This window comes from Cotesia glomerata, linkage group LG9 (genome assembly GCF_020080835.1).
Source record: "Cotesia glomerata isolate CgM1 linkage group LG9, MPM_Cglom_v2.3, whole genome shotgun sequence".
NCBI lineage: Eukaryota > Metazoa > Arthropoda > Insecta > Hymenoptera > Braconidae > Cotesia > Cotesia glomerata.
Window position 1 is genome coordinate 13,811,311 of NC_058166.1, and position 21,415 is coordinate 13,832,725.

General features: G+C 30.5%; 2 protein-coding genes across 5 annotated transcripts; both read left to right on the top strand.

The window, feature by feature from the left end:
• The first annotated feature begins 115 nt into the window (after positions 1 to 115).
• On the top strand, positions 116 to 2,819 carry LOC123271774 (40S ribosomal protein S2). Its single transcript, XM_044738189.1, has 3 exons — positions 116 to 226; positions 555 to 905; positions 2,285 to 2,819. Exons 2-3 carry the CDS (start codon positions 555 to 557, stop codon positions 2,777 to 2,779), a joined length of 846 nt encoding a protein of 281 aa, XP_044594124.1. The 5' UTR covers positions 116 to 226; the 3' UTR covers positions 2,780 to 2,819.
• A 2,032-nt stretch (positions 2,820 to 4,851) lies between these two features.
• Positions 4,852 to 20,446, top strand: LOC123271129 (dedicator of cytokinesis protein 1). Of its 4 annotated transcripts, none has more exons than XM_044737344.1 (8): positions 4,852 to 5,167; positions 5,366 to 5,607; positions 7,197 to 7,945; positions 9,907 to 10,063; positions 11,750 to 13,183; positions 15,308 to 15,406; positions 15,563 to 16,104; positions 17,636 to 20,446. In XM_044737344.1, exons 1-8 carry the CDS (start codon positions 5,128 to 5,130, stop codon positions 20,346 to 20,348), a joined length of 5,976 nt encoding a protein of 1,991 aa, XP_044593279.1. In that variant the 5' UTR covers positions 4,852 to 5,127; the 3' UTR covers positions 20,349 to 20,446. The 4 variants fall into 4 exon arrangements, with proteins under 4 accessions (XP_044593279.1, XP_044593280.1, XP_044593281.1 ...); XM_044737345.1 differs by having other exon boundaries at positions 4,853 to 5,167; positions 9,910 to 10,063; XM_044737347.1 differs by lacking the exon at positions 4,852 to 5,167 and adding an exon at positions 5,184 to 5,304.
• Positions 20,447 to 21,415: the final 969 nt, after the last annotated feature.

Consider the following 21,415-nt stretch of genomic DNA (forward strand, 5'->3'; position numbering starts at 1 on the left):
AATAAATGAAGTAAAATTAAAAAATCAAAAATGTCGGCTAACTTTATTATTATCTCAATTTCAATTGTCATTTTTTGAATTTATAAAAACTTGGGATTCCCTACTGTACCGATTTGAATTTTAGCGCCACCTACTTCACAGAAATGCAATTACATGCAAGCGACCTTTTTCTATCTCTTTTATCGTTCTTTCCTTTCGTAACTGTATATCCGAAACGATTGAAAATGTAAGTCTTCTTCAATAATTTAATATTTTAATATAATAAATAATTCAAAATAAATAAATTGTCATTTTAATCAGTCAGATAATTTTTTCTGTCCATAAAATTACAAAAATGGTCACTAAAATCTCTAAATTATTAATTTACTTATAAAAAATCACCACGTGTATAAAATGTTTGGTTAAGTCATTGATATAATCAATAATTAACTTATTCCACTAAAGTTGTGTTATTATTATTTTTATAATTAATAATATTAAATTAATATTATTTAATTTTAGAAAAAAGTTTTGAAAAATTAGCAAATTAAATTAAATAACTCAATTTTTTTAAGATGGCGGACACAGCTCCAGCCGCCAGAGGTGGCTTCCGTGGAGGTTTTGGCTCACGAGGTGGTACCGGCGACCGCGGTGGACGTGGTGGCCGTGGACGAGGAGGTCGCGGTCGAGGACGCGGACGTGGTCGTGGCAAGGAAGACCAGAAGGAATGGATCCCAGTAACCAAGCTGGGTCGTTTGGTGAGAGACGGAAAGATCCGTTCTCTTGAAGACATCTATCTCTTCTCCTTGCCTATCAAGGAGTTTGAAATTATTGATCAATTTATTGGGCCATCTCTCAAGGATGAGGTGCTCAAGATCATGCCTGTACAGAAACAAACCCGTGCCGGTCAACGTACTCGTTTCAAGGTAACATTTTTATAAATTAATCTGTTGATTTCATGATTTGAAATTTGAACATTTAATAATTTTTTAGAATTTTATAATTAATAAAAAAAAATTTTTTTTAATTCCATACGTAGAAATTTAAAAAAATTTTTTTAAATTATAAATGCAATTATTTGAAAATAATTAATTTGTTAAGGGGGATAGCCACTGTGAGGATTAAAAAAATAGGTAATTTTCAGGAATTTTTTTGATTGGGATAATAAAGGAATTTGGGGATCGTTTTTTAAAGATCATTCTCCTAAATTTTTATTAAAAAATATCATTTTGTTACAAAATTATAAGCATTTTTTTTGGAGCACCAAAAAAATTTCCCTCCAACAGTGAGATTTCTAACTCAAAAACGGATTATCTAAAACAAAAAAACCAAATTGCGTTGTAATCTGCATGCATGTGGTTATCGTTTCACGTAGGAGATTTTAAAAATTTGGATTAAAAAAAAATGGTGACATTAAAAATTTTTTTTCTCATTTTTTTGAATTCAAACAGCCCTAAAAAATCTTAAAAATCAAAATTATAAATATCCCTACGTGCAACTATAGCTACTGAATAGACGAATACGGAAAAAAAAGTTGCAAATCGGTTCATATTTATGCAAATTACAGATCCCACCAGTTCAAAAAAAGTCGTTTCGAAAAAAACGCGTTTTTTTGGAGCGCCGCGCGTGCAATGGTCATTTGACACGCTGTCAAAAAAATGACTATAACTCGAAAAATTCGGAATTTTCATATAAAACTCTAGATAAGGTAAAAGACCCAGTTATTGACACTTGCAATTTTATTTTAATTAAAAAAAAAAAACCGATCAACTCTAATAAATTAATAAATAAATTAAAAAATTTATAATTTTTGAATTATAAATTTTAAGACAATTGATTTTTTGGGAACATTTTTTTTATTTTTTTAATTAGACTAAAATTTCAAGTGTCAAACAACTAGGCCAGTGTCAATAATAACTGGGTCTCTTACCTTACATATTTTTGAATGTATAAACTTTGATTTATTAAAAAAAAAAAAAATTTTTTTTTTTTAATTTCACAGTGGCTATCCCCCCTTAAATAAAGTCCAAACAAATTAAAATGTCTGCTAATTATGATACTAAAATTAGCAGACATTTTGGTTTATTTGGATTTAATTAATAAAATAAATTAATTATAACAAATTGCTCCAATTTTTTTTTTCTAATTTTTTTATTACTAAAATTTGTCATAAAATTCTAAAAAATTATCAAATGTCTCTCAACATTCACTAGAATGTATATAAAAAAATCCAGATACTTATTTACAAATTTATGCAACTAAATCAATAAACTTGAATCTAATTAAAAAATGTAATTTTCAACAGGCTTTCGTCGCTATTGGTGACAGCAACGGCCACATTGGTCTCGGAGTAAAGTGCTCCAAAGAAGTAGCTACTGCTATCCGTGGTGCCATTATTTTGGCCAAGTTATCAGTAGTTCCAGTCCGTCGTGGATACTGGGGTAACAAGATCGGTAAGCCCCACACCGTACCTTGCAAGGTAACCGGGAAATGTGGATCAGTCCAAGTACGTTTGATCCCGGCTCCGAGAGGTACTGGTATTGTGTCGGCCCCAGTCCCCAAGAAGCTTTTGCAGATGGCTGGTATTGAAGATTGCTACACCTCTGCTCGTGGTTCCACTTGTACTCTTGGTAACTTCGCCAAGGCTACTTACGCAGCCATCGCCAAGACCTACGCTTATCTGACCCCAGATTTGTGGAAGGATATGCCACTCTTGGAGGCTCCTTACCAAGAACACGCTGACTGGTTATCCAAAAATCACCGTGCTGTTACTGGTCAAAGAAGTGCTGATGCTGTTTAAATAATTTAATGGCTATTCAATAAACGCCTCATGAAATAAATTTATTTTTTTTTTACTTTTATTCCTTTATTATCCTATTAATTACTTACAAAATTTACATTATAATTTAATTATTTATTTAGTTTTTCATTTTTTCTTTTAATGGTACAATTAAAAATTTATTTTTATTTAATTATCATAATAATAAATAATAATTAAAAATTTCAATACTCATCAAGTATTTTTTTTAATTAATTATTTATAATTTTTTTTATAATTTCCAAAATATTGACAAAAATATGAAGTAAAATTTCACGAAAAATAAATTTTATATAAAATTTCTTAAAAAATAATTATTTGTTTTGTAAGATCGACAAATTCGAAAGTTAAAGTGAATTAATTTATTGCTGATAAAAGGAGAAATTTCATTATTTGTCTAATTTGCAGAAAAGAAAATTTAAAAATTAATCAAAGATTCTTTAAAGTTCGAGTTCTTCACTTTTGTAAATTCTGTTGGCTTTGATCAAGCCCAGTAATCGAATAATTAATTAATGGTGCCTCTTTTCGTAGATGCCACTCGTGATCTTAAATCAAGGTATGTGTCAATATAATACTGATTGGAGATTACATAGATTCTATTTGCAGGATACTTGGGAATAATCTGCAAGGATTTCTTGGAAATGTTTTCGATATTTCTTTCATGGTATTTAATATGAAAAATCCAACTATTAAGTAAACGTACGTGGAGCTTGGAAGGTTATAGTCAACTTTATATTAGCTTCTAGCTATTTAGTAAGGACTTATTTGTCGGTCTTGAAGATTGCTCCGTCTAAATGACATAACGCAAGAAAACGGCGTAATAAGGTAGGATAAAATTCGCAGAACATCGATTTTATGATCCGCAGCCTCGAAATGCTCAATATACAATCAAATAAGTCCCGTTGGATCTTAAATATAAGCTTCTTATTTTATCAAGAATAACATATAGGTCATTACATCAAATAAAATCATTTTTACGGGGTGACCTCCGCCGATTTCTTTCAAATTTAGTGGAGGGGTTCTCTACTTTGAGAAAAAAGTTACTTCCCAAGCAGCACAAAAATTTTTTTGCTTATATTTAGTTGAATTTAAGTTGAAAATTATTAATTTTTGACTTCTTGTTGAATAAAATTTACCAAAAAGCCAACACTTTTTTATGTGACGCGGGTTGAAAGTTTTAACTCTTAATATGCAGCCGTTTCGAAGTTATGCATTTTTGAAATTCTAAAAAAAATTTTTTTTCAACTTTTTTATCTATTTTTATGACATTCAAGTTAGCAGTCAATTGATTATTTTTTAATTTTTTTTTAACAAATAAATTTGTTCTAAAAAATTGCATTTTTAATTATTTTAAATTTCAGAATGTCAATTTTTTTTGCCATAATTTTTTGCAAAAATTCTTTAAATTATTAAATATCTGTCAAGTTAATTTTCATAGAAAAAAATTGCCATATAGAAATGATACTGAAATTAGCACACATCTGATAGTTTTTAGAATTTTTATAATCAATCAATTATTATAAAAAATTCGCACTTTTAATTTTATAAAATCTTTAAATGTAAAATTTTTTGCTAAATTTTTTTAACTATAATTCAATTGTTATGAAAATCTAAAAAATTGTTTAGATTCAGTATCATATACATATTGAAATTTTAGAAAATTAAAAATGCAATTTTTTAAAATAATTTTTGGGAAAAAATTTGTTTGTTAAAAAAAAATAAAAAAATGGTGGTGATTGCTAATTTTAATGTCATGAATTTTTTTTAAAAACAAAATCCTATTTAAATAGAAAATGAATAAAATTTTTAAAAAAATAACTAGTATGTATAATTTCATATAAAATTTCTGTAATCAAAAAATTAATCATAAGAAGAAATAACACAAAAAAAAAAAAAAAAAAAAAAAAAAAAAAATTATCATCAATTAAATAAAAGTTCTCCCCTTCATGAGTTTATAATTAATAATTATTTATAAATTATTTTAATAAAGAACAAGAAATATTGTCCGACAGATGTCGTTAGCGGTTGACTGAATGACGTAACAAACATACATTTTGTAAAGCATCATCGGTGTACGTAAATACACTAAACTCTACCGAGGCATTTATATATCACCAACACACAAGTGCTTACCTCCCGTACTCTATTCATTAGCATTACATACACCAAACACTCAATATACAATATACATTGCGTGTTGGTTAGTTATTTTCTTCACCGTACTCACGTACTTTTATTACACTATTTTTCCAACACCCAATACAAGTGCGATACAATAAATATCAGTCATAACAAAAAATGATAATTAAAATCATTGAATAGCCATAACAATGACAGTGTGGAGAAAAAAAGACGGCTACAATGCCGTAGGTAAGTACTTTAATTATTACTTTATTAAATTTAACATTTTATTACACAGAATACAGATAATAAATAAAATACTTGACGTCAACATCCTGGGTGGTGCCTAACACTCGCTAAATCATCAATTAAATAGACTATTACAAGTATCTATAAATTGTCAGCAACTTGTTTCACTCTTTTATTAATCTGTTTGTTTTGTTCCAGCTATTTATAATTATTGGCACCATGGAGATCGGAGTCTTAATTTAACTGTAGGGGACGTAATAGAAATAATTGGTGAATGTGATAATTGGTACTATGGTAGAAATAAGCACAAGGGATCCAAGGGTATGTTTCCTAAATCGTATACACACATACTATTACAGCCTGTTAATTCTGATGTATTGATGCATGAAATAACAAGTGTATTACGAGAATGGGGACATCATTGGAAACATTTATATGTTGTAAGTATTTACTATTATAATAATAATCATAACAATAACAACTATTTTATTTATGACTAACTACTTGATTTATTTTAAACCCAAGGTATTTTAAATACCGCATGTCTCATGAGTCTTTGCTTTTAAATTATGTTAATTTTTTAAATATCTTCTGAAGATATCTTTTATTTCATTTTAATTAATTGCAAAAAATTATTTTATTATCTTACAGATTTTTTTGAAGATTAAACAAAAAAAAATTTTTATTGAAAATTACATAAATTTTTATGATATTGAAATTGAAAGACTTGATCATTTTTATGACAAATTATAGCAAGAATAATTTATTTAAGGGGTTACATGGGTTTCTTCCGTGAAAAAATGGCCTATTTTCAACAATTTTTTTTTAATAGAAAAAATGAAATATTTTATTGTCTTAAAAATACATGTTTAATAAGGAATTACTGAAATTAAAAATAAAAATATTAAAAACTCTGCTAATGTGACGTCATTTCCGGCGAGCCCGCGGAAAAAAAATGCGTCCGCGTGGACAGCAGAACTCTTAGCAGGATTATCAGAAGTGAAAAAAAAATATGTGCTTTAGTTAAGACTTCAAACTAGGTCTTGAACGAAGAAAAAAAATGAAAATAGGATTTTTGGCTGAGGTTTTTACAAAAAAATTAAAAATTTGGCTAAAATTTCGCGGCATTTTTTTTAAATAATTGAAATTGAAAAAAAAAAAAAATCCTTTGTTCAAGACCTTGTAAATTATATCTCAGAGACCTGTCTAAAATTTCATCAAGATCGGTTGAGTAGTTCTCCAAAAATCTTGGCTACCGTCTTTGAAAACATAGATTTAAGAAAAACGCGTTTAAAGTTTTGAGTGATAATACAATAGCGTCTTGAGCGCACAACTTTTTAAAACTGTATCTCCGAAACTATTATTCGGATTGATTTGAAACTTTAGGAAAATATTCTAGAGATGTAGAATTTAATAAGACAAAAAAAATCGATTTTTTGAAACCGTGAAAATGTAACCCCTTAAAAACTATAAGTACATTTTTTATAAATTATTTTCTAGGCCTAATTTATTATTAAAAAAAAATTAAAAAATTATCAAGTGTTTGCCAATTTCAATGTCATAATTTTTTTTTTTAATTTCACCGGAAAAATCAATAAAATAAATCAGGAAAGCTTGATTGTGGTTTTTAGATAACTGAAATCTATTTTAAAATTTTATTAAATATTTGTTTATAAAAATAAAAAAATATTTCTTGAATCTATTATTTTAAATATCAGAAAAAAATCTTTTTATCTAAAATTTATTCTTTAAATTTTAAATGATACTCTTAAAAATTTAATTGACGGGATTAACTATTTAAATAAAATATAATTTTAAAGTAAAAGTAAGAATATGTAATTTTTCTGAGTAAAACTCAATTTAAAATAAAACAAATGTATTTAAGATTTAAAAATTACAGTGACTTGTGAATGAGTCACAGGCTTTCTATGTCATTTAAATTCATCGTGGATGACCAAGCGACTGGATTTTTATTTTAAACACTTGATAAAATTTAAGGTCACGTTAGATATAATAATTTGAATTGCAGATAAACTCGTCAAACTTTGGTGCAATTCAACAGCAAATACTCGAATTGATTGGCTTCAGAAGCAAAATTTTAAGCGGGACGTTGACAGTCGACGAGCTAAAGGATGTCAAGCGATTGGCTACGGCTTGCATAGACGCGGGCAATCAACTCTTGGGTCTGGACATGGTAGTGAGAGATAACCAGGGAAATATCTTGGACCCCGAGAAAACTAGCACCGTCCAGTTGTACTACCACCACCAGATCGCGTCCGAAAGAATCCGGACGACGACAACCGACACCAAGAAGAAGTCATTGAAACCTCAAGTACCTGTCTATTCTCATGTATTCTTCGTAAGTGTACGTAATTTCGTCTGTAAGATGACTGAAGACGTTGAGCTGCTTCTGACGCTCTATGATAGCAAAGAGGGAAAGGCTATCGCTGAAAACTACGTCGTCTCCTGGAGCAAAGAAGGCTTGGCGCGTGATATAGACCAGCTGCACAATCTCCGGGTCTTATTCACTGACCTTGGTTCCAGGGATTTGACGCGTGACAAAGTTTATCTAGTTTGCTACGTCATTCGGGTCGGCGGCATGGATCCCAAAGAAATAGATCATCGAAGGTCTAGTGTTGTACAAGCTAGTACTAAAAGTAAAAATTATGCGGATAGTATGCGGAGACCTTTTGGCGTCGCTGCTATGGATATTACCTTGTACATCACTGGAAAGCTTGAAGGAGATGTTGAGCATCATCATTTCATTCCTTTTGTTCAGTAAGATATTTTAATTATTTTTATTCCACTGAGAAAAAAAATTTGGTAATTTATTTATTTGTAAAGAAACGATAACCGGACAAAATATCCCCGATGAAATATCCTTGTCAAAATATCATCGGGCAAAAAATCCGCGGGATAAAATATCCATGGATAAAAAATCCGTGTACAAAATATTTTTAATATTAAAAATGTGTTAAAATAACCCATTATTATTATTATTATTATTATTATTATTATTATTTTTTTTTTTTTTTTTTTTTTATTATTATTTAGAGTCGGTTTTAACTGCTGTTATCATATCGCCGACTTTTAACGGTTGGGAGTGGTACTTTGGATCTTTTTGGGTTGTGTAAATCTTAACCTACGCGGCAAGAGCCGAATATCAACCAAGTTGGTTTCTAAGACCAGCTTGGGATTCGAACCCACGCCTGGCCGGTAAGTTAGTCCGAGTTCTCTATAGGCCATGCGCCTTAGACGACTCGACTAACGTCACCGGTTAACCCATTATTATTTACTAAAAATCTGTTAAATTGACCCCCTCAATTATTTATTAAAAATCTGGTACATTGACCGCCTCAATTTTTTTTTTTTTGGAATGTGTTGAATTGACCGGGGTCTGGTCATAAAATCCAAGTAAATAATTTTGTCCGGGATATTTTGTCCGCGGATATAGAATCATAAAACCAAAAAAACGCCCTCTGCAACTTACAACAATATGTTACATTTTCATGTGTAGAATGTTTAGTTAATGTTTATATACAATAAATAGCTTCTGTATAGAGAAGATAAATTTAAGAGATTTGAGAGAAGAGAAAAACAAAAAGAAAAAATTTTTACACTGATAAAAAAATTAACTTGACTCAAGAGCCAAAATCTCGAACCAAGAATACGATTTTAAAGAAAATGATTTTCTTGTCAAGAAATTATTCTTGATTTAAGTAAATTTTTATTGACTCAAGAAAATCAGTTTCTTCGAAATGGTATTCTTGGTTCAAGATTTTGGCTCTTGAGTTAAGTTAATTTTTTTATCAATGTAGTAATTGATAATTGATAGTTTATAATCATTATTTGTACACCTGGAATGTTATTATTTTAGAATCACCCTTTTTGCTTAACTTTTTATTTTATCTGCTGGTCCTCCAAAAATGTCAATATTAACAGCATATTTATTGATGACTTTGCCTGTTCTGTTTATCGATGCACGCGTAGAGGATCGCGACATTACTATCTTGTAATTATTTACAAGTGGGGTCAATCCCATTTTGGGCCATAACTAGGTGAAAAATTAATATTTGCAAATTTTTTTTATTTTGCTTGTTTTTACGGCGTATTTATGATAAAAATGTCGTAAAAGGAAAAAATTAAGATTTCGATAGCTTTTTTGTTTTCAAAAGTTGGAAAAAATTTTGGCTCATGTTTTTGGATGAAATTTTTATTTTATCTTTTTTTGATACTTTTTTTTAAAGTACATAAAAAACGAACAATTTAAAAAAAAAATTTGATCAAAAGAAAAAAAATTAGCATGGATTGACCCCACTTATAAATAATTACCAAAAAATTTATTTAACTAAGATTTTAAAAATATTTGCATAATTTATAATTTTTTATATTCAATTAATCTTTGATGCAAAATTATGCGCTATTCTTAACGCTTAAAAAAAAAAGTTTGAGTTCGTGTGAACAAAAATGAAAAACAGCCACAAGTCATTAGAAATTAACCTCAGAGGTCGATTGGTTTATGATTAATTTATGTTATTCTGGTCACTGTAATAAATAATTAGATATTAAAATTAATACAAAACTTGGTTTTAAAATAGTTACTGTACCATTATGAAGATTATAAATTTTTTTTCTCAGTGTTTATTTAACAAAGTATCAAATAGTGAATAGTTACTAAAAAAGAATATTTTTGTTTGTTTTGTTTGTTTGCTTTTTGTTTTGTTTTTATTTTAAACCAGATGTTGTGAGAAAGAAAGTTTGGATGGAACTCTCAGAAGAATTCTCGCTCAGAAAGACACGAGTGTACAAAAAAATAGCGGTAATAGTAGTAATAATCACGTTGGAGGTCAAGGATTATGGGCGAGTTTAAAATTACTGAGAGGCGATACCAAGCAGGTATTATTTGTATTTTATTTCTGTTGCTAATGCCTGGTTTTGTTCTTGTAAAATTTAATATAATATATAATAACATGGATTTAAATAAACTCTAGTTACAATGACATTTCTGGTCGGGTGTCGTTACAATCTTTTAGCGATAACCGGGTTCAACGCCCCAACATCCTTTACTCGGTACTTAAATATCTAATATTAAAGGTAATTATTTACAAGTGGGGTCAATCTCATTTTAGGCCATAACTAGGTGAAAAATTAATATTTTCAAATTATTTTTTTTTATTCTGCTTGTTTTTACAGCGCATTTATGATAAAAAATGTTGTGAAAGAAAAAAATAAAGATTTCGATAGCTTTTTTGCCTTCAAAAGTTGGAAAAAATTTTGGCTTTCATGTTTTTGGATAAAATTTCTATTTTATCTTTTTTTTTTATGTTTTTGATATATTTTTTTTTGTTTTTGAAAAGCACATAAAAAAATGAACAATTAAAAAAAAAAAGTTGAATATCTCAATTTTCTAAAAAATTTATAAATTTTTTTGAAAATTTGTAAAATTTTTTTGAAAATTTGTTAAAATTGTGATAATCAAAGTTTTTTTTAATTGTTCATTTTTTTATGTATTTTTCAAAAAAAAAAAAAGTATATCAATAAAATCAAATAGAATTTCGTTCAAAAAAATGAAAATTAAAATGGTGACCCCACTTATAAATATTTACCATATAATTATCAAAAATTTCCAATAAATTAATTTCTTGTTACAATACCAATTATTTTCAAAATAAATTTTTTGCGATTTTTAAAAATTTTCGAATTGCTCTCATTTCTAAACTAATTGACAGATTTGGCTCAACTTGAAACTTGACCTTAGAAATCGTCCTAAGAATGAGCATAATACGTTTTATTATGATCTGTATAGAATTGCGGGAGTTAAAGAAGAGACAAGGCCGATTATATCGTATATAATTAGTAATTACATACATATATAAACTTTTGATTCATATTGATGCTTTTCTAACGCAACCTCGTATCTCAAAAGTGACGATTTTAGAGATGAGATGAAAAATAGCTCATAAAAAATTAATATTAATTTAAAAACAATATTTATCAATTGTATTTTCTAAAAATACTATCGTATTTATTATTAATCTGGTTAATATTTTTTTCAGTAACGCGTTTATAATTTATTATTAATTTTTCAGTTGAACCCTTTCATCTTCAAAAATCGAGATACGTGGTTGCGTTAGAAAACCCTCGATATGCATTTTCTGAATCCGCTTGAGAAGCTGAGTCGAAATTTTTCAAAAGTTCCGTCATGAGGATCAATGCAATTGTTAGATTTCTATGAAATTTACTAAAAAAGAACAATTAAAAAAAAAAAAAAAAAAAAAAAAAAAAAAAAAATTGAATATTTCAATTTTCAAAAAAATTTATAAATTTTTTTTTAATTTGTTAAAATTATGATAATCAACATTTTTTTTTAAATTGTTCATTTTTTCATGTATTTTCCAAAAAAAAAAAATATATCAATAAAATCAAATAGAAATTTCGTTAAAAAAAATGAAAATTAAAATAGTTGACCCCACTTGTAAATATTTACCATATTAAAGCGACCTTCAGGCATCAGTAACCCAATCTTGTAATAAAATATTTATGTAACCAGAATAAAAACAAAGATAATGATTTTTTTTTCAGGTACGTGAAGAATATCCGCATCTAGTCCTCGGGAACGTGTCAGTCGCGCGAAAAATGGGATTCCCGGAAGTGATACTACCTGGAGATGTTCGTAATGACTTGTACTTGACTCTAGTTAATGGTGAGTTCAGCAAAGGCTCCAAATCGACGGACAAAAACGTCCAAGTAACAGTGAAAGTTTGCAACGAGCACGGAGTGGCTATTCCCGGCGTAATTACTTTAGGAGGCGGAGCGCCGTTTATCGATGAGTACCGGAGTGTTATTTACTACCACGAAGACAAGCCTCGCTGGTGTGAGACCTTCAAGATTGCAATTCCAATAGAAGAATTCAAGTTAGCGCATCTTAAGTTCACTTTCAAGCATCGCAGTTCCAATGAAGCTAAAGACAAGTCCGAGAAGCCATTCGCCTTGAGCTACGTCAGGCTGATGCAACGTAACGGAACGACGCTTCAAGACACTAATCACGAGTTACTCGTTTACAAACTCGACCACAAGAAGTACGAGGACAACGACACGACTTATTTAAAACTGCCCTCAACACGTGCTGAGCTGGTTGAATTAAACATCGAGAAAAAACCGGTGCTGGGACCTCTGACCTTGACTTCCAAAGACACGTTTTTGATCAGCACCAATGTTTGCTCGACAAAGTTGACTCAAAATGTTGACTTACTGGGTCTACTTAACAGCGCGTCGCGTCCTACCGATCTCAAAGAATCGCTGACTGCTTTGATGAAAGTCGACGGCGAGGAAGTAGTTAAATTTCTTCAGGACGTTCTTGACGCGCTTTTCAATATCTTGATAAATAATTTCGACAATGACCTGTATGATGACATGGTTTTTGAGTGCATTCTTTATATAATTGGACTCGTTTCCGATCGTAAGTACCAGCACTTCCAACCTGTGCTCGATCTTTATATTTCCGACAGCTTCTCGGCGACACTGGCGTACAAAAAATTAATCGCCGTGATGCGTAAGCGAATTGAGAATGCGAGCAAAGGAGAAAAATACGACGTTCTGTTAAAAACAATGAAGAGTTTGCAGTACTGCATGCGTTTTATTGTTAAATCACGGCTACTTTTCAGCGAGTTTGATGAAAATCAGCAGGAGTTCTCTCAGACACTCACTGACTTCTTAAACTCTTTTGTCAACCTGATGAGTAACGAGGCCGGAGAGATTTTAACGGTTCAAGGCGCTTGTCTCAAATACATTCCTTCTACCATTCCACATTTACTCCAAGTCTACAGTGGGAAACAATTAAGTTTAATTTTAACTCAATTGCTGGATCATTTACCACCTGGCAGACTTAATAAGCAAAAAATGATGACTGTTAATGACATTATCCACAGTCCGCTCTTTCTTGATGTCGAATGTCGGGGGATTCTGTTGCCGAAAATTGTTAAACTTGTAAGAGACCTCCTCGAAGCCAAAGAAGAGGTAATTTATTTATTTTTCTTGTAAATATATATTTTTTTCTTTTTTTATTTTATTTTATTTTATTTTTTCGCTTGGCTTTAAGTAGCATGCATGTGGATAAATTTATATTTTTTATTTTTTTCTCTCCCTCTCAGTAGTTACTTTTCAATATTAATACTTGTATCAACTACAGTAGAATGTTTTTAAAATTTTTCAATTAAAAAATTTGCACAGTCTTTATCTTCTGTTGAAAAACAACTTCAAGAAGCACTCAAGTCTACTAATTATTAAAAATGATTTATTTCTAAGTATAAAAAAATATTGTTAAGGGGGTATTCTAGTGTAGAAGCACGAATTTGAGATGTTTTTTCGAGTACTATAAATGAAAAACAAAAAATATTTTGACCATACATTTTTTTATCAGGCGTTTATTAATGTTTTGAGAATACAAAAAAAAGTCAAAAAATACAAAACTGAAAAAGTTATATGGTGTTGAAGTGGCACGCCAATCTTATCACGATTGTGAGCTTTCTAATGGTCTGAAACAAAAAAATAAAAAAGATTATTAATTTATATAAATGCTGCTATCGTACTAACTAAGAAAAAGTGGAAAAAATTTTTTTTTTGCTAAATTACGGCTGTCCGAAGAAATGATAAATTTTTTTCAATTTTTTTGGATCTTTCTGAATTTTTTAAAAATAGTAAAAATTTTTTTTTTCCACTTTTTCTTAGTTAGTACGATAGCAGGATTTATATAAATTAATAATCTTTTTTAGTTTTTTGTTTCAGATCATTAGAAAGCTCGCAATCGTGATAAGATTGGCGTGCCATTTTTTTTTGTACCCCTCCACTTCAACATCACATACCGTTTTGTATTTTTTGACTTTTTTTTGTATTCTCAAAACATTAATAAACGCCTGATAAAAAAATGTATAGTAAAAATATTTTTTGTTCTTTATTTATAGCACCCGAAAAAAACACCTCAAATTCGAGCTTCTACACTAGAATACCCCCTTAAGGGAACACCGCTGTGGCGCTCGAAAAAAAAGGTGATTTTTGGGAATTTTTGTTGACAGAAAAAATAAAAGAATTTGCACAGAAAAAAAAATGTTCTTGAATGAAGTATATAATTTTGAAGAACTTAATCTTCTTGATTTGAGTAGAAAAATTCTTGAACTAATAAATTTTTCTTGATTGAAGGAAATTTTACTTGGTTCAAGAATTTTTCGTCTTGATTTAAGACAATTATCTTCTTCAAAATTATTATCTTGGTTCAAGAATTTTTTTCTTGAATCGTTAATTTTTTTTTTAGTGTGGGAATCGATTTTTTTTTTATTTTATTAAGGGTTCATTAAAAATTATTACCCTAAATTTTTATTAAAAAATATTTAATTATTACAAAGTTATTAACAATCTCGTAGAGCACTAGAAAGAATTTCTCCCTCCACGGTCGCATCGATAACTCGAAAATGGATCATCTGAAAATAAAAATCCAAATTGCTTTTTAATCAGTAAGGATGTAGTTATCGTTGCACTTACGAAATTTTAAAAATTTTGATTTTAAAGATTTTTTTAGCCGGGTTAAAACAAAAAAAAAACATTAAAAATAATAAGAAAATTTTCAGTCGTCATTTTTTTGAAAATTAAAATTTTCAAAATTCCGTACGTGCAACGATAACTACATCCTTACTGATTAAAAAGCAATTTGGGTTTTTATTATCCGATGATCCGTTTTTGAGTTATCGGTACGCTAGTTACGGTAGTGCTCTACGAGATTGTTAATAACTTTGTAATAATTAAATATTTTTTAATAAAAATTTAGGATAATAATCTTTAATGTAACTTTAATTAAATAAAAAAAAATCCGATCCCCAAATTCCTTTATTTTCCCTGTCAAAATAATTTCCGAAAATCACCTTTGTTTTTTACCGCCACAGTGGTGTTCCCCCTTAAAGCTAAAAACTTTTTTAAGTCTTCAAAAAAAAAGTCTCTCATGCCTGATAAAAATATTATTTTTTCATCGGAATGTTTAACTATGTTTGTTTTAAATATTAATAATTAAAAATGTGAGGGAGGGTGAGGTTTTATTTTTGTTTATTATTTTCTATTTTGCGTTTGGTTTGGTTTTGGTTATTGGCGTAAAAGGGACTGTCAGGTACGCCTGGGAAAAGTGTAGCGAAGGTAGCCAGACTTCTAGGCGAAAACCGTCACCGTCTCAATCAACAACGCGGTTATTCTGAAGAGGTAATGCTGACGAATGAGTTTTCCAATTTTCCGAATGCTTACATTTTTTTTATTTTTTTATTATTTTTATTTTTATTTTTTAAATTAATTACAAATTATTATTCCAACTATACAATGCATAACTGATAATTTATTAAAATATTAAAATATTTTTAGGTTGAGCTGTGCGTTAAAATTCTATCAGACATCCTAGAACTGACATTTCGGAAAGACATAGGCTCCACTGTGTCCGACATAAAAGAAATAATGTTAATATCTCTGAGAACAGTAATACAGACAGTGATATCAATGGACCGAGAAGATCCTCTGGTGGGGCACTTGGTATCGGTGATGCTTTCAATATTCCGACAAATGACTGAGGGTCATTTTAAAATTTACACCGACCATTTTGTCACTCGTTTTGATTTACTGGACTTTCTAATGGAAATTCTTTTGGTATTTAAAGACCTCGTATCGAGAAGCGTTTTTTCGCCAGACTGGAGCGAGATGATAATGCTTCAAAACAGTGTAATTTTAAAATCATTGAGGATATTTTCTGGCACTATATGGGACTTTTTCTTCGAGGAATTTGAGCATCAAGCCTGGTCAAATTTTTTCCACTGTGCCATTGCATTTCTTACGCAACCATCGCTTCAATTGGAAACTTTAACTACCGCTAAACGTAATCGGGTTGTATCACGTTACAACGACATGCGCAGGTAATTAATTTCATAACTTTTGCTAATATTTTTATTAATATCGTGTGTTTTATGCAAAAAGGGCGCATAGCTACTGGTTAGTAGGGATCCACCGGCTGCCCAATTTTAAAATACAGTAACTGCAAAATTTTTATACCTAATTTTTTTTTAAATTGCTGCATTTTTATAACTTTTAGACCTTAATTTCAAGTATTTTTTTTTTAAGAATATTTATATTCAAGTATTTTCTATTCATAAATCAAATTTTTCATCAATTTGGCAGGCAAACTTTTTTTTAATAAGAAAAATTTTTAAAAATTTCTAAATGTTAGTTATTACTGTGTTTTGAAATTGGGCAGCCGCCATGTTAAAAGGGCGCTTAAAAAAATTTTTATTTGTCATTCTTCTTAAAATCACTCAAAACACAATGAGATTAAAGTTAGCAGTCACTCGAGAATTTTTGTATTTTTTTCAACAAACAAATTTGTTCAAAAAAATTACTTTTAAAAAACTGCATTTTTAATTTTTTTTAATTTCTACATGTCAATTTAAAAAAAATTTTTTTTTGCCATAATTTATTAAAAAAAAAAATTCTAAAAGTTATTAAATATCTGTTAAATTTATTTTCATCAAAACACAAAAATCTGTAAAAAAAAAAAAATTCGAGCATCCTAAAGCTAAAAGGGCGTATTTCAAGATATGCGCCCTTTTAGCTTTTAGAAAAGTAGTGCCTAAAGCTAAAAGGGAGCATAAAAAATTTTGATAAATAGCTTCACAAGACATGAAATAAAAAAATTTAATAAATAAAAATAAATTTCTTAACAACTGGTCCTTACGATTGCAGCTTTATACTTCTCTCCTAGACAAAGAAGAATTTTGAAAAAAAACACTCTGCTATGTAGTAGATTTTTTAATTATCTATTTCATAGCAGAGCGTTTTTTTTCAAAATTCTTATTTGTTTAAAAGAAAAACATAAAACTGCAATAGTTTTATAATCATGAGTGCAACAAGGATAGTACTTTTTCTTGCAGTGAATGCAACGCGAAAAAAAGAGGAGATCGGCTGTTAAATACTTAAACAATATTGAAAAAATAATAATTTTAAACTATTTTTATACAAGCAATAAATAAATAAATTAATCGAAATTAAAATAATTTTCAAATAAAAATAAATTAATACAATCACGCATAATTAGGAATTTTTTAAAAATAGTTTTAATTGTAATTTTAAGAAAGTGTATGTATAGTTAGAATACGCCTCTTTGACTCTTCCATTTTTTTTTAATTTTTAGGCTAAAAATAAGCATTTTAATGAATTATTTCGAAAAAAAAATTTTTAGGCCCTTTTAGCTTTAGGTCATAAAATTTTTAAATTCCTAAAGCTAAAAAAACGCATAATTAGAGACATATGCACTTTTAGCTTTAGGAAATCAATGCTTCATTTTTAGGTGAAGAATATGTCAACCAGTCGATTGGTGGCAAAAAAAAATTATGCGCCCTTTTACTTTTTGGCACGCAATATAATAATTAATTATTTAACATTTTTCATCAGAGAAATGGCTTTCGAGATCCGATCAATGTGGTTCAAATTAGGACAGCACAAATTTCTCTTCGTTCCAAATTTAGTCGGGCCAATTTTAGAGATGACTCTTATTCCCGAAACTGAATTGCGTAAAGTAACAATTCCAATATTTTTCGATATGATGCAGTGCGAATTTAACAGCTCTCGGATAACCGAAGGCTACGGTGACACCAAGCGTAACCCGTCTCACAGAAAAGAGAACTTCACCGAGTATGAGAACGAGATGATTGCCCAATTGGATGTTCTAATAGAAGGGGGACGAGGTGATGAGCAGTTCCGTTTGCTCTGGATCCAAGTAATGGAAATGCATTGCGAGAACCACGCGACAATGCGTGAACAAGGTCTGCGATTTGTCAACATTGTCGCTAATTTAATTCAACGATTACTGCAGTACCGTGACATTATCAACACTGAATCTCAAGAGCACCGGATGATGTGTACAGTTAACCTCCTAGATTTTTACTCAGAAATAAACAGGAAAGAAATGTACATAAGATACGTCAATAAATTGTGTGAACTTCATTTAGAATGTGACAATTATACCGAGGCTGCGTACACACTAAAGCTACACAGTTTATTGCTCGACTGGAGTGACCAACCTCTGTCGTCTCTCCTGCGCTCTAACAGATACCCCGCGTGTCAAACTCACCGAGAGCTCAAAGAAGCTCTTTACAATGACATGATAATTTATTTCGACAAAGGAAAAATGTGGGAATGTGCTCTAGGTGTTTGCAAGGAATTAATAAAACAATACGAAGAAGTAACTTACGATTATTTGCAACTATCCCAACTATTGAAGCGCATGGCCAAGTTTTACGACTCAATTGTTAAACAATTGCGCCCGGAGCCTGAGTACTTCCGTGTGGCTTATTACGGTCGTGGACATCCTCCATTTTTGCAAAACAAAGTATTTATTTATCGAGGTAAAGAGTATGAACGTCTGAGCGATTTTTGCTCCCGAACTTTGAACCAACTATCAAACGCAGAGCAGATGAACAAATTGTCCCCGCCGACTCAAGAAATGTGCGAGTCAAATCGGCAGTACGTCCAAATAAATAAAGTTGAGCCTATCATGGACGAGAAGAGACATCGATTAAGTGGCAAGCCTATCACAGCGGAAGCTGTTTTACGTTACCATCGGGTAAATGACGTCAAGCGGTTCAGGTTTTCAAGACCTGCACCAAAGAAAGAATTAAGAGAGTCTATAACTTCGTCTACTTTGTCTTTGTCCAAGTCTTACGAAGAATTTATCAAAGAAGAGGTTGACAATAATGATAAGTCTATTAATAGTAATAGTAATGGTATTAGTAAAAATAATGACAATAATAATAATAGTAATAGTAATAACGATGACAAAAATGAATTTGCTTCTTTGTGGTTGGAACGTACTGTTCTAGAAACAAATTCATCATTGCCAAATGTTCTACGATGGTGCCCGGTTATTTCTAGTGAAACTTATCTAGTAAGTCCTCTTTGCAACGCCATTGAAACGATGGAAGCTACCAACGCGGCGTTGCGTAATTTGATAATTGTCCAGCAAGCTGATCCGAGTTTGCCACTGACTCAGCTTAGCATGAAGCTCAATGGGATTCTCGACCCAGCAGTCATGGGCGGTGTTAATAAATACGAGGAAGCTTTTTTGAATCCTACTTATAGAGAAGCTCATCCTCAAGCCAGTTCGGATTTGTTGAAGCTATCAAATTTAATTGCAGAGCAAATTCCATTGCTGGCTATTGGGGTCCAGCTGCATCGAGCTAGAGCTCCGCAGGAGTTGAACCCTTTTCATCAGAGGCTCGAGCAGTGTTTTAGTAACATGCGAGCGCAAGTTGAAGCCAAGTATGGCAAGCGGACTTGTGATCTGCAGATCGAGACTCTGACTCAGTCTGTGACGATGCGAAAGCAGCTACGGAAACATGAGTCGCACTCGAGGCTTTCTGAGACTAGTGTAGTAAGCACGGAGACTGGGTCAGTGCGGTCGCATATTTTGTCAACTGCTTCCCTGCAAAAAGCCCTGGTAGGAGGAACTAGTACTACCAAAAAAAAAGACGCTAAAAGAAGGAGCGCGAGGAAGAGCGACTCTGCTAATTTAGTCAAGCAAGATCTGTCGACGAGCCAGTGGTACACCACGCCGGAGATTTCTCCTCAGCCTTCTGTGGCACAGGCACCTGTGACGGTTTCTAGTGTGTCCTCGCCCCCGCCAATTGAACTGAGGCAGCAGTTGAAGGCTTCCAGACCACTAAGGTCAGAGGCTGAAAAGGAACGACGGGTTAGCAGTCGCTGGTCTTTGCAGTCTCAGAGTTACATTAGGAATTCTCAAGATGATCAAACGGACTCTAATGACTCGCATGATCAGAAGATTAACCGCGACTCGGTTGGTACTACTGACAGTACTGCTTCCGAAGAAGATCTTCCACCGCCTTTGCCGATGAAAATGCGCGAGACTGACTATTGCAGTTTTTCTTCGCAAATCAGCACAGACTATTACACCAGCAGTGCCAATATTAAGTCTATTATTAGCGAAAGTTTGGATATTAAATTAATGTCGGCGTCAATTGATGATAGTTTTGATAATTTAAGTAAACCACCGACTCCACCTCCTAAGCCTAAAGTCAATCGGGCTTTATTGAATAGTAATTCGCTGAGGAAAAATTCTTTTCATAATGTTTCAATGCCTACTGACTGACATTTTAAAATTACGTTTAAGTATTTTTATTGTAGGATGATTCGATTTGTTGGCAAGATAAAAAGTATTAGCTTGAGTCAGAACAAAATTTTTTATTATTAGTTAGATTATTTTTTAGACAGTGAATTTTTCACAAAATTGTGGAGTGATTTTTACAATAATAGTTTATTGAATATTAATTTTTTTTATGGAAAAGACTCTGTTTAAATAAGGGAAAAGCACATATTATTGACAAGGTCCACACTATTGACCCCCTATTTAATTTTATTATTTCATTATTAAAATCTGTTAATAATCACAATTGTTGATAAGGTAAAAGACCCAGTTATTGACACTTGCAATTTTAATTAAAAAAAAAAAAAAACAAATTAACTCTGATAAATTAATGAATATAATTCTTGAATTATAAATTTTAAAATAATTGGTTTTTAAGAACATTTTATTTTTTTAATTAGAATGAAATTGCAAATGTCAAACAACTAGGCCAGTGTCAATAACTGGGTCTTTTACCTTATTTCATGACAATTTTACATATTTTTAAAATTAAAAAATAGTAAAATTTAATTCCAAGGTATAAACTATTTACCGCAAAAAAATTTCATTTTTTCAAGTAGGACAAAACTGCTTATACGTTTGTAATTTATTAACAATATCGTTAAGAAAGACCTCATTTTCAAATCCAGATTTCTCAATGTTTTTTTTATGTAATTGCATTGCTTGAAATTAATTTAGATTATTTATAATCTAAATAACCATATAATCATTTATTTATACTTTATCGAGTTAAAATTAATTTTAAAATAGCGGATGTCAATGATGGGGACACAAAAATTAACTTGCGTCAACTAACGACATAGGCCATAATTTAAGGCAGCCTAAATCCCTCACATACGTATCAACGTATTAATGTTTACATACTATCATGTGATTTTATAAGAATAAAAGTATTTGAGACTAGAAAAAATTGCTAAAAACACCTGGTAGAAAATGTAGAAATACAACACGAAAAGAACAAGATGACACTGGATATTATCTCAGATTATACTCAGTGATATCAGTGGTGAAAA

Coding starts and splice junctions, on each gene's coding strand:
- LOC123271129 (XM_044737344.1), top strand. CDS start 5,128: ATGACAGTGTGGAGAAAAAAAGACGGCTACAATGCCGTAG. Junction 7,946..9,906: donor CATTTCATTCCTTTTGTTCA/GTAAGATATTTT, acceptor ATTTTAAACCAG/ATGTTGTGAGAAAGAAAGTT. Junction 13,184..15,307: donor TCCTCGAAGCCAAAGAAGAG/GTAATTTATTTA, acceptor TTGGCGTAAAAG/GGACTGTCAGGTACGCCTGG.
- LOC123271774 (XM_044738189.1), top strand. CDS start 555: ATGGCGGACACAGCTCCAGCCGCCAGAGGTGGCTTCCGTGGAGGTTTT. Junction 906..2,284: donor GTCAACGTACTCGTTTCAAG/GTAACATTTTTA, acceptor AATTTTCAACAG/GCTTTCGTCGCTATTGGTGA.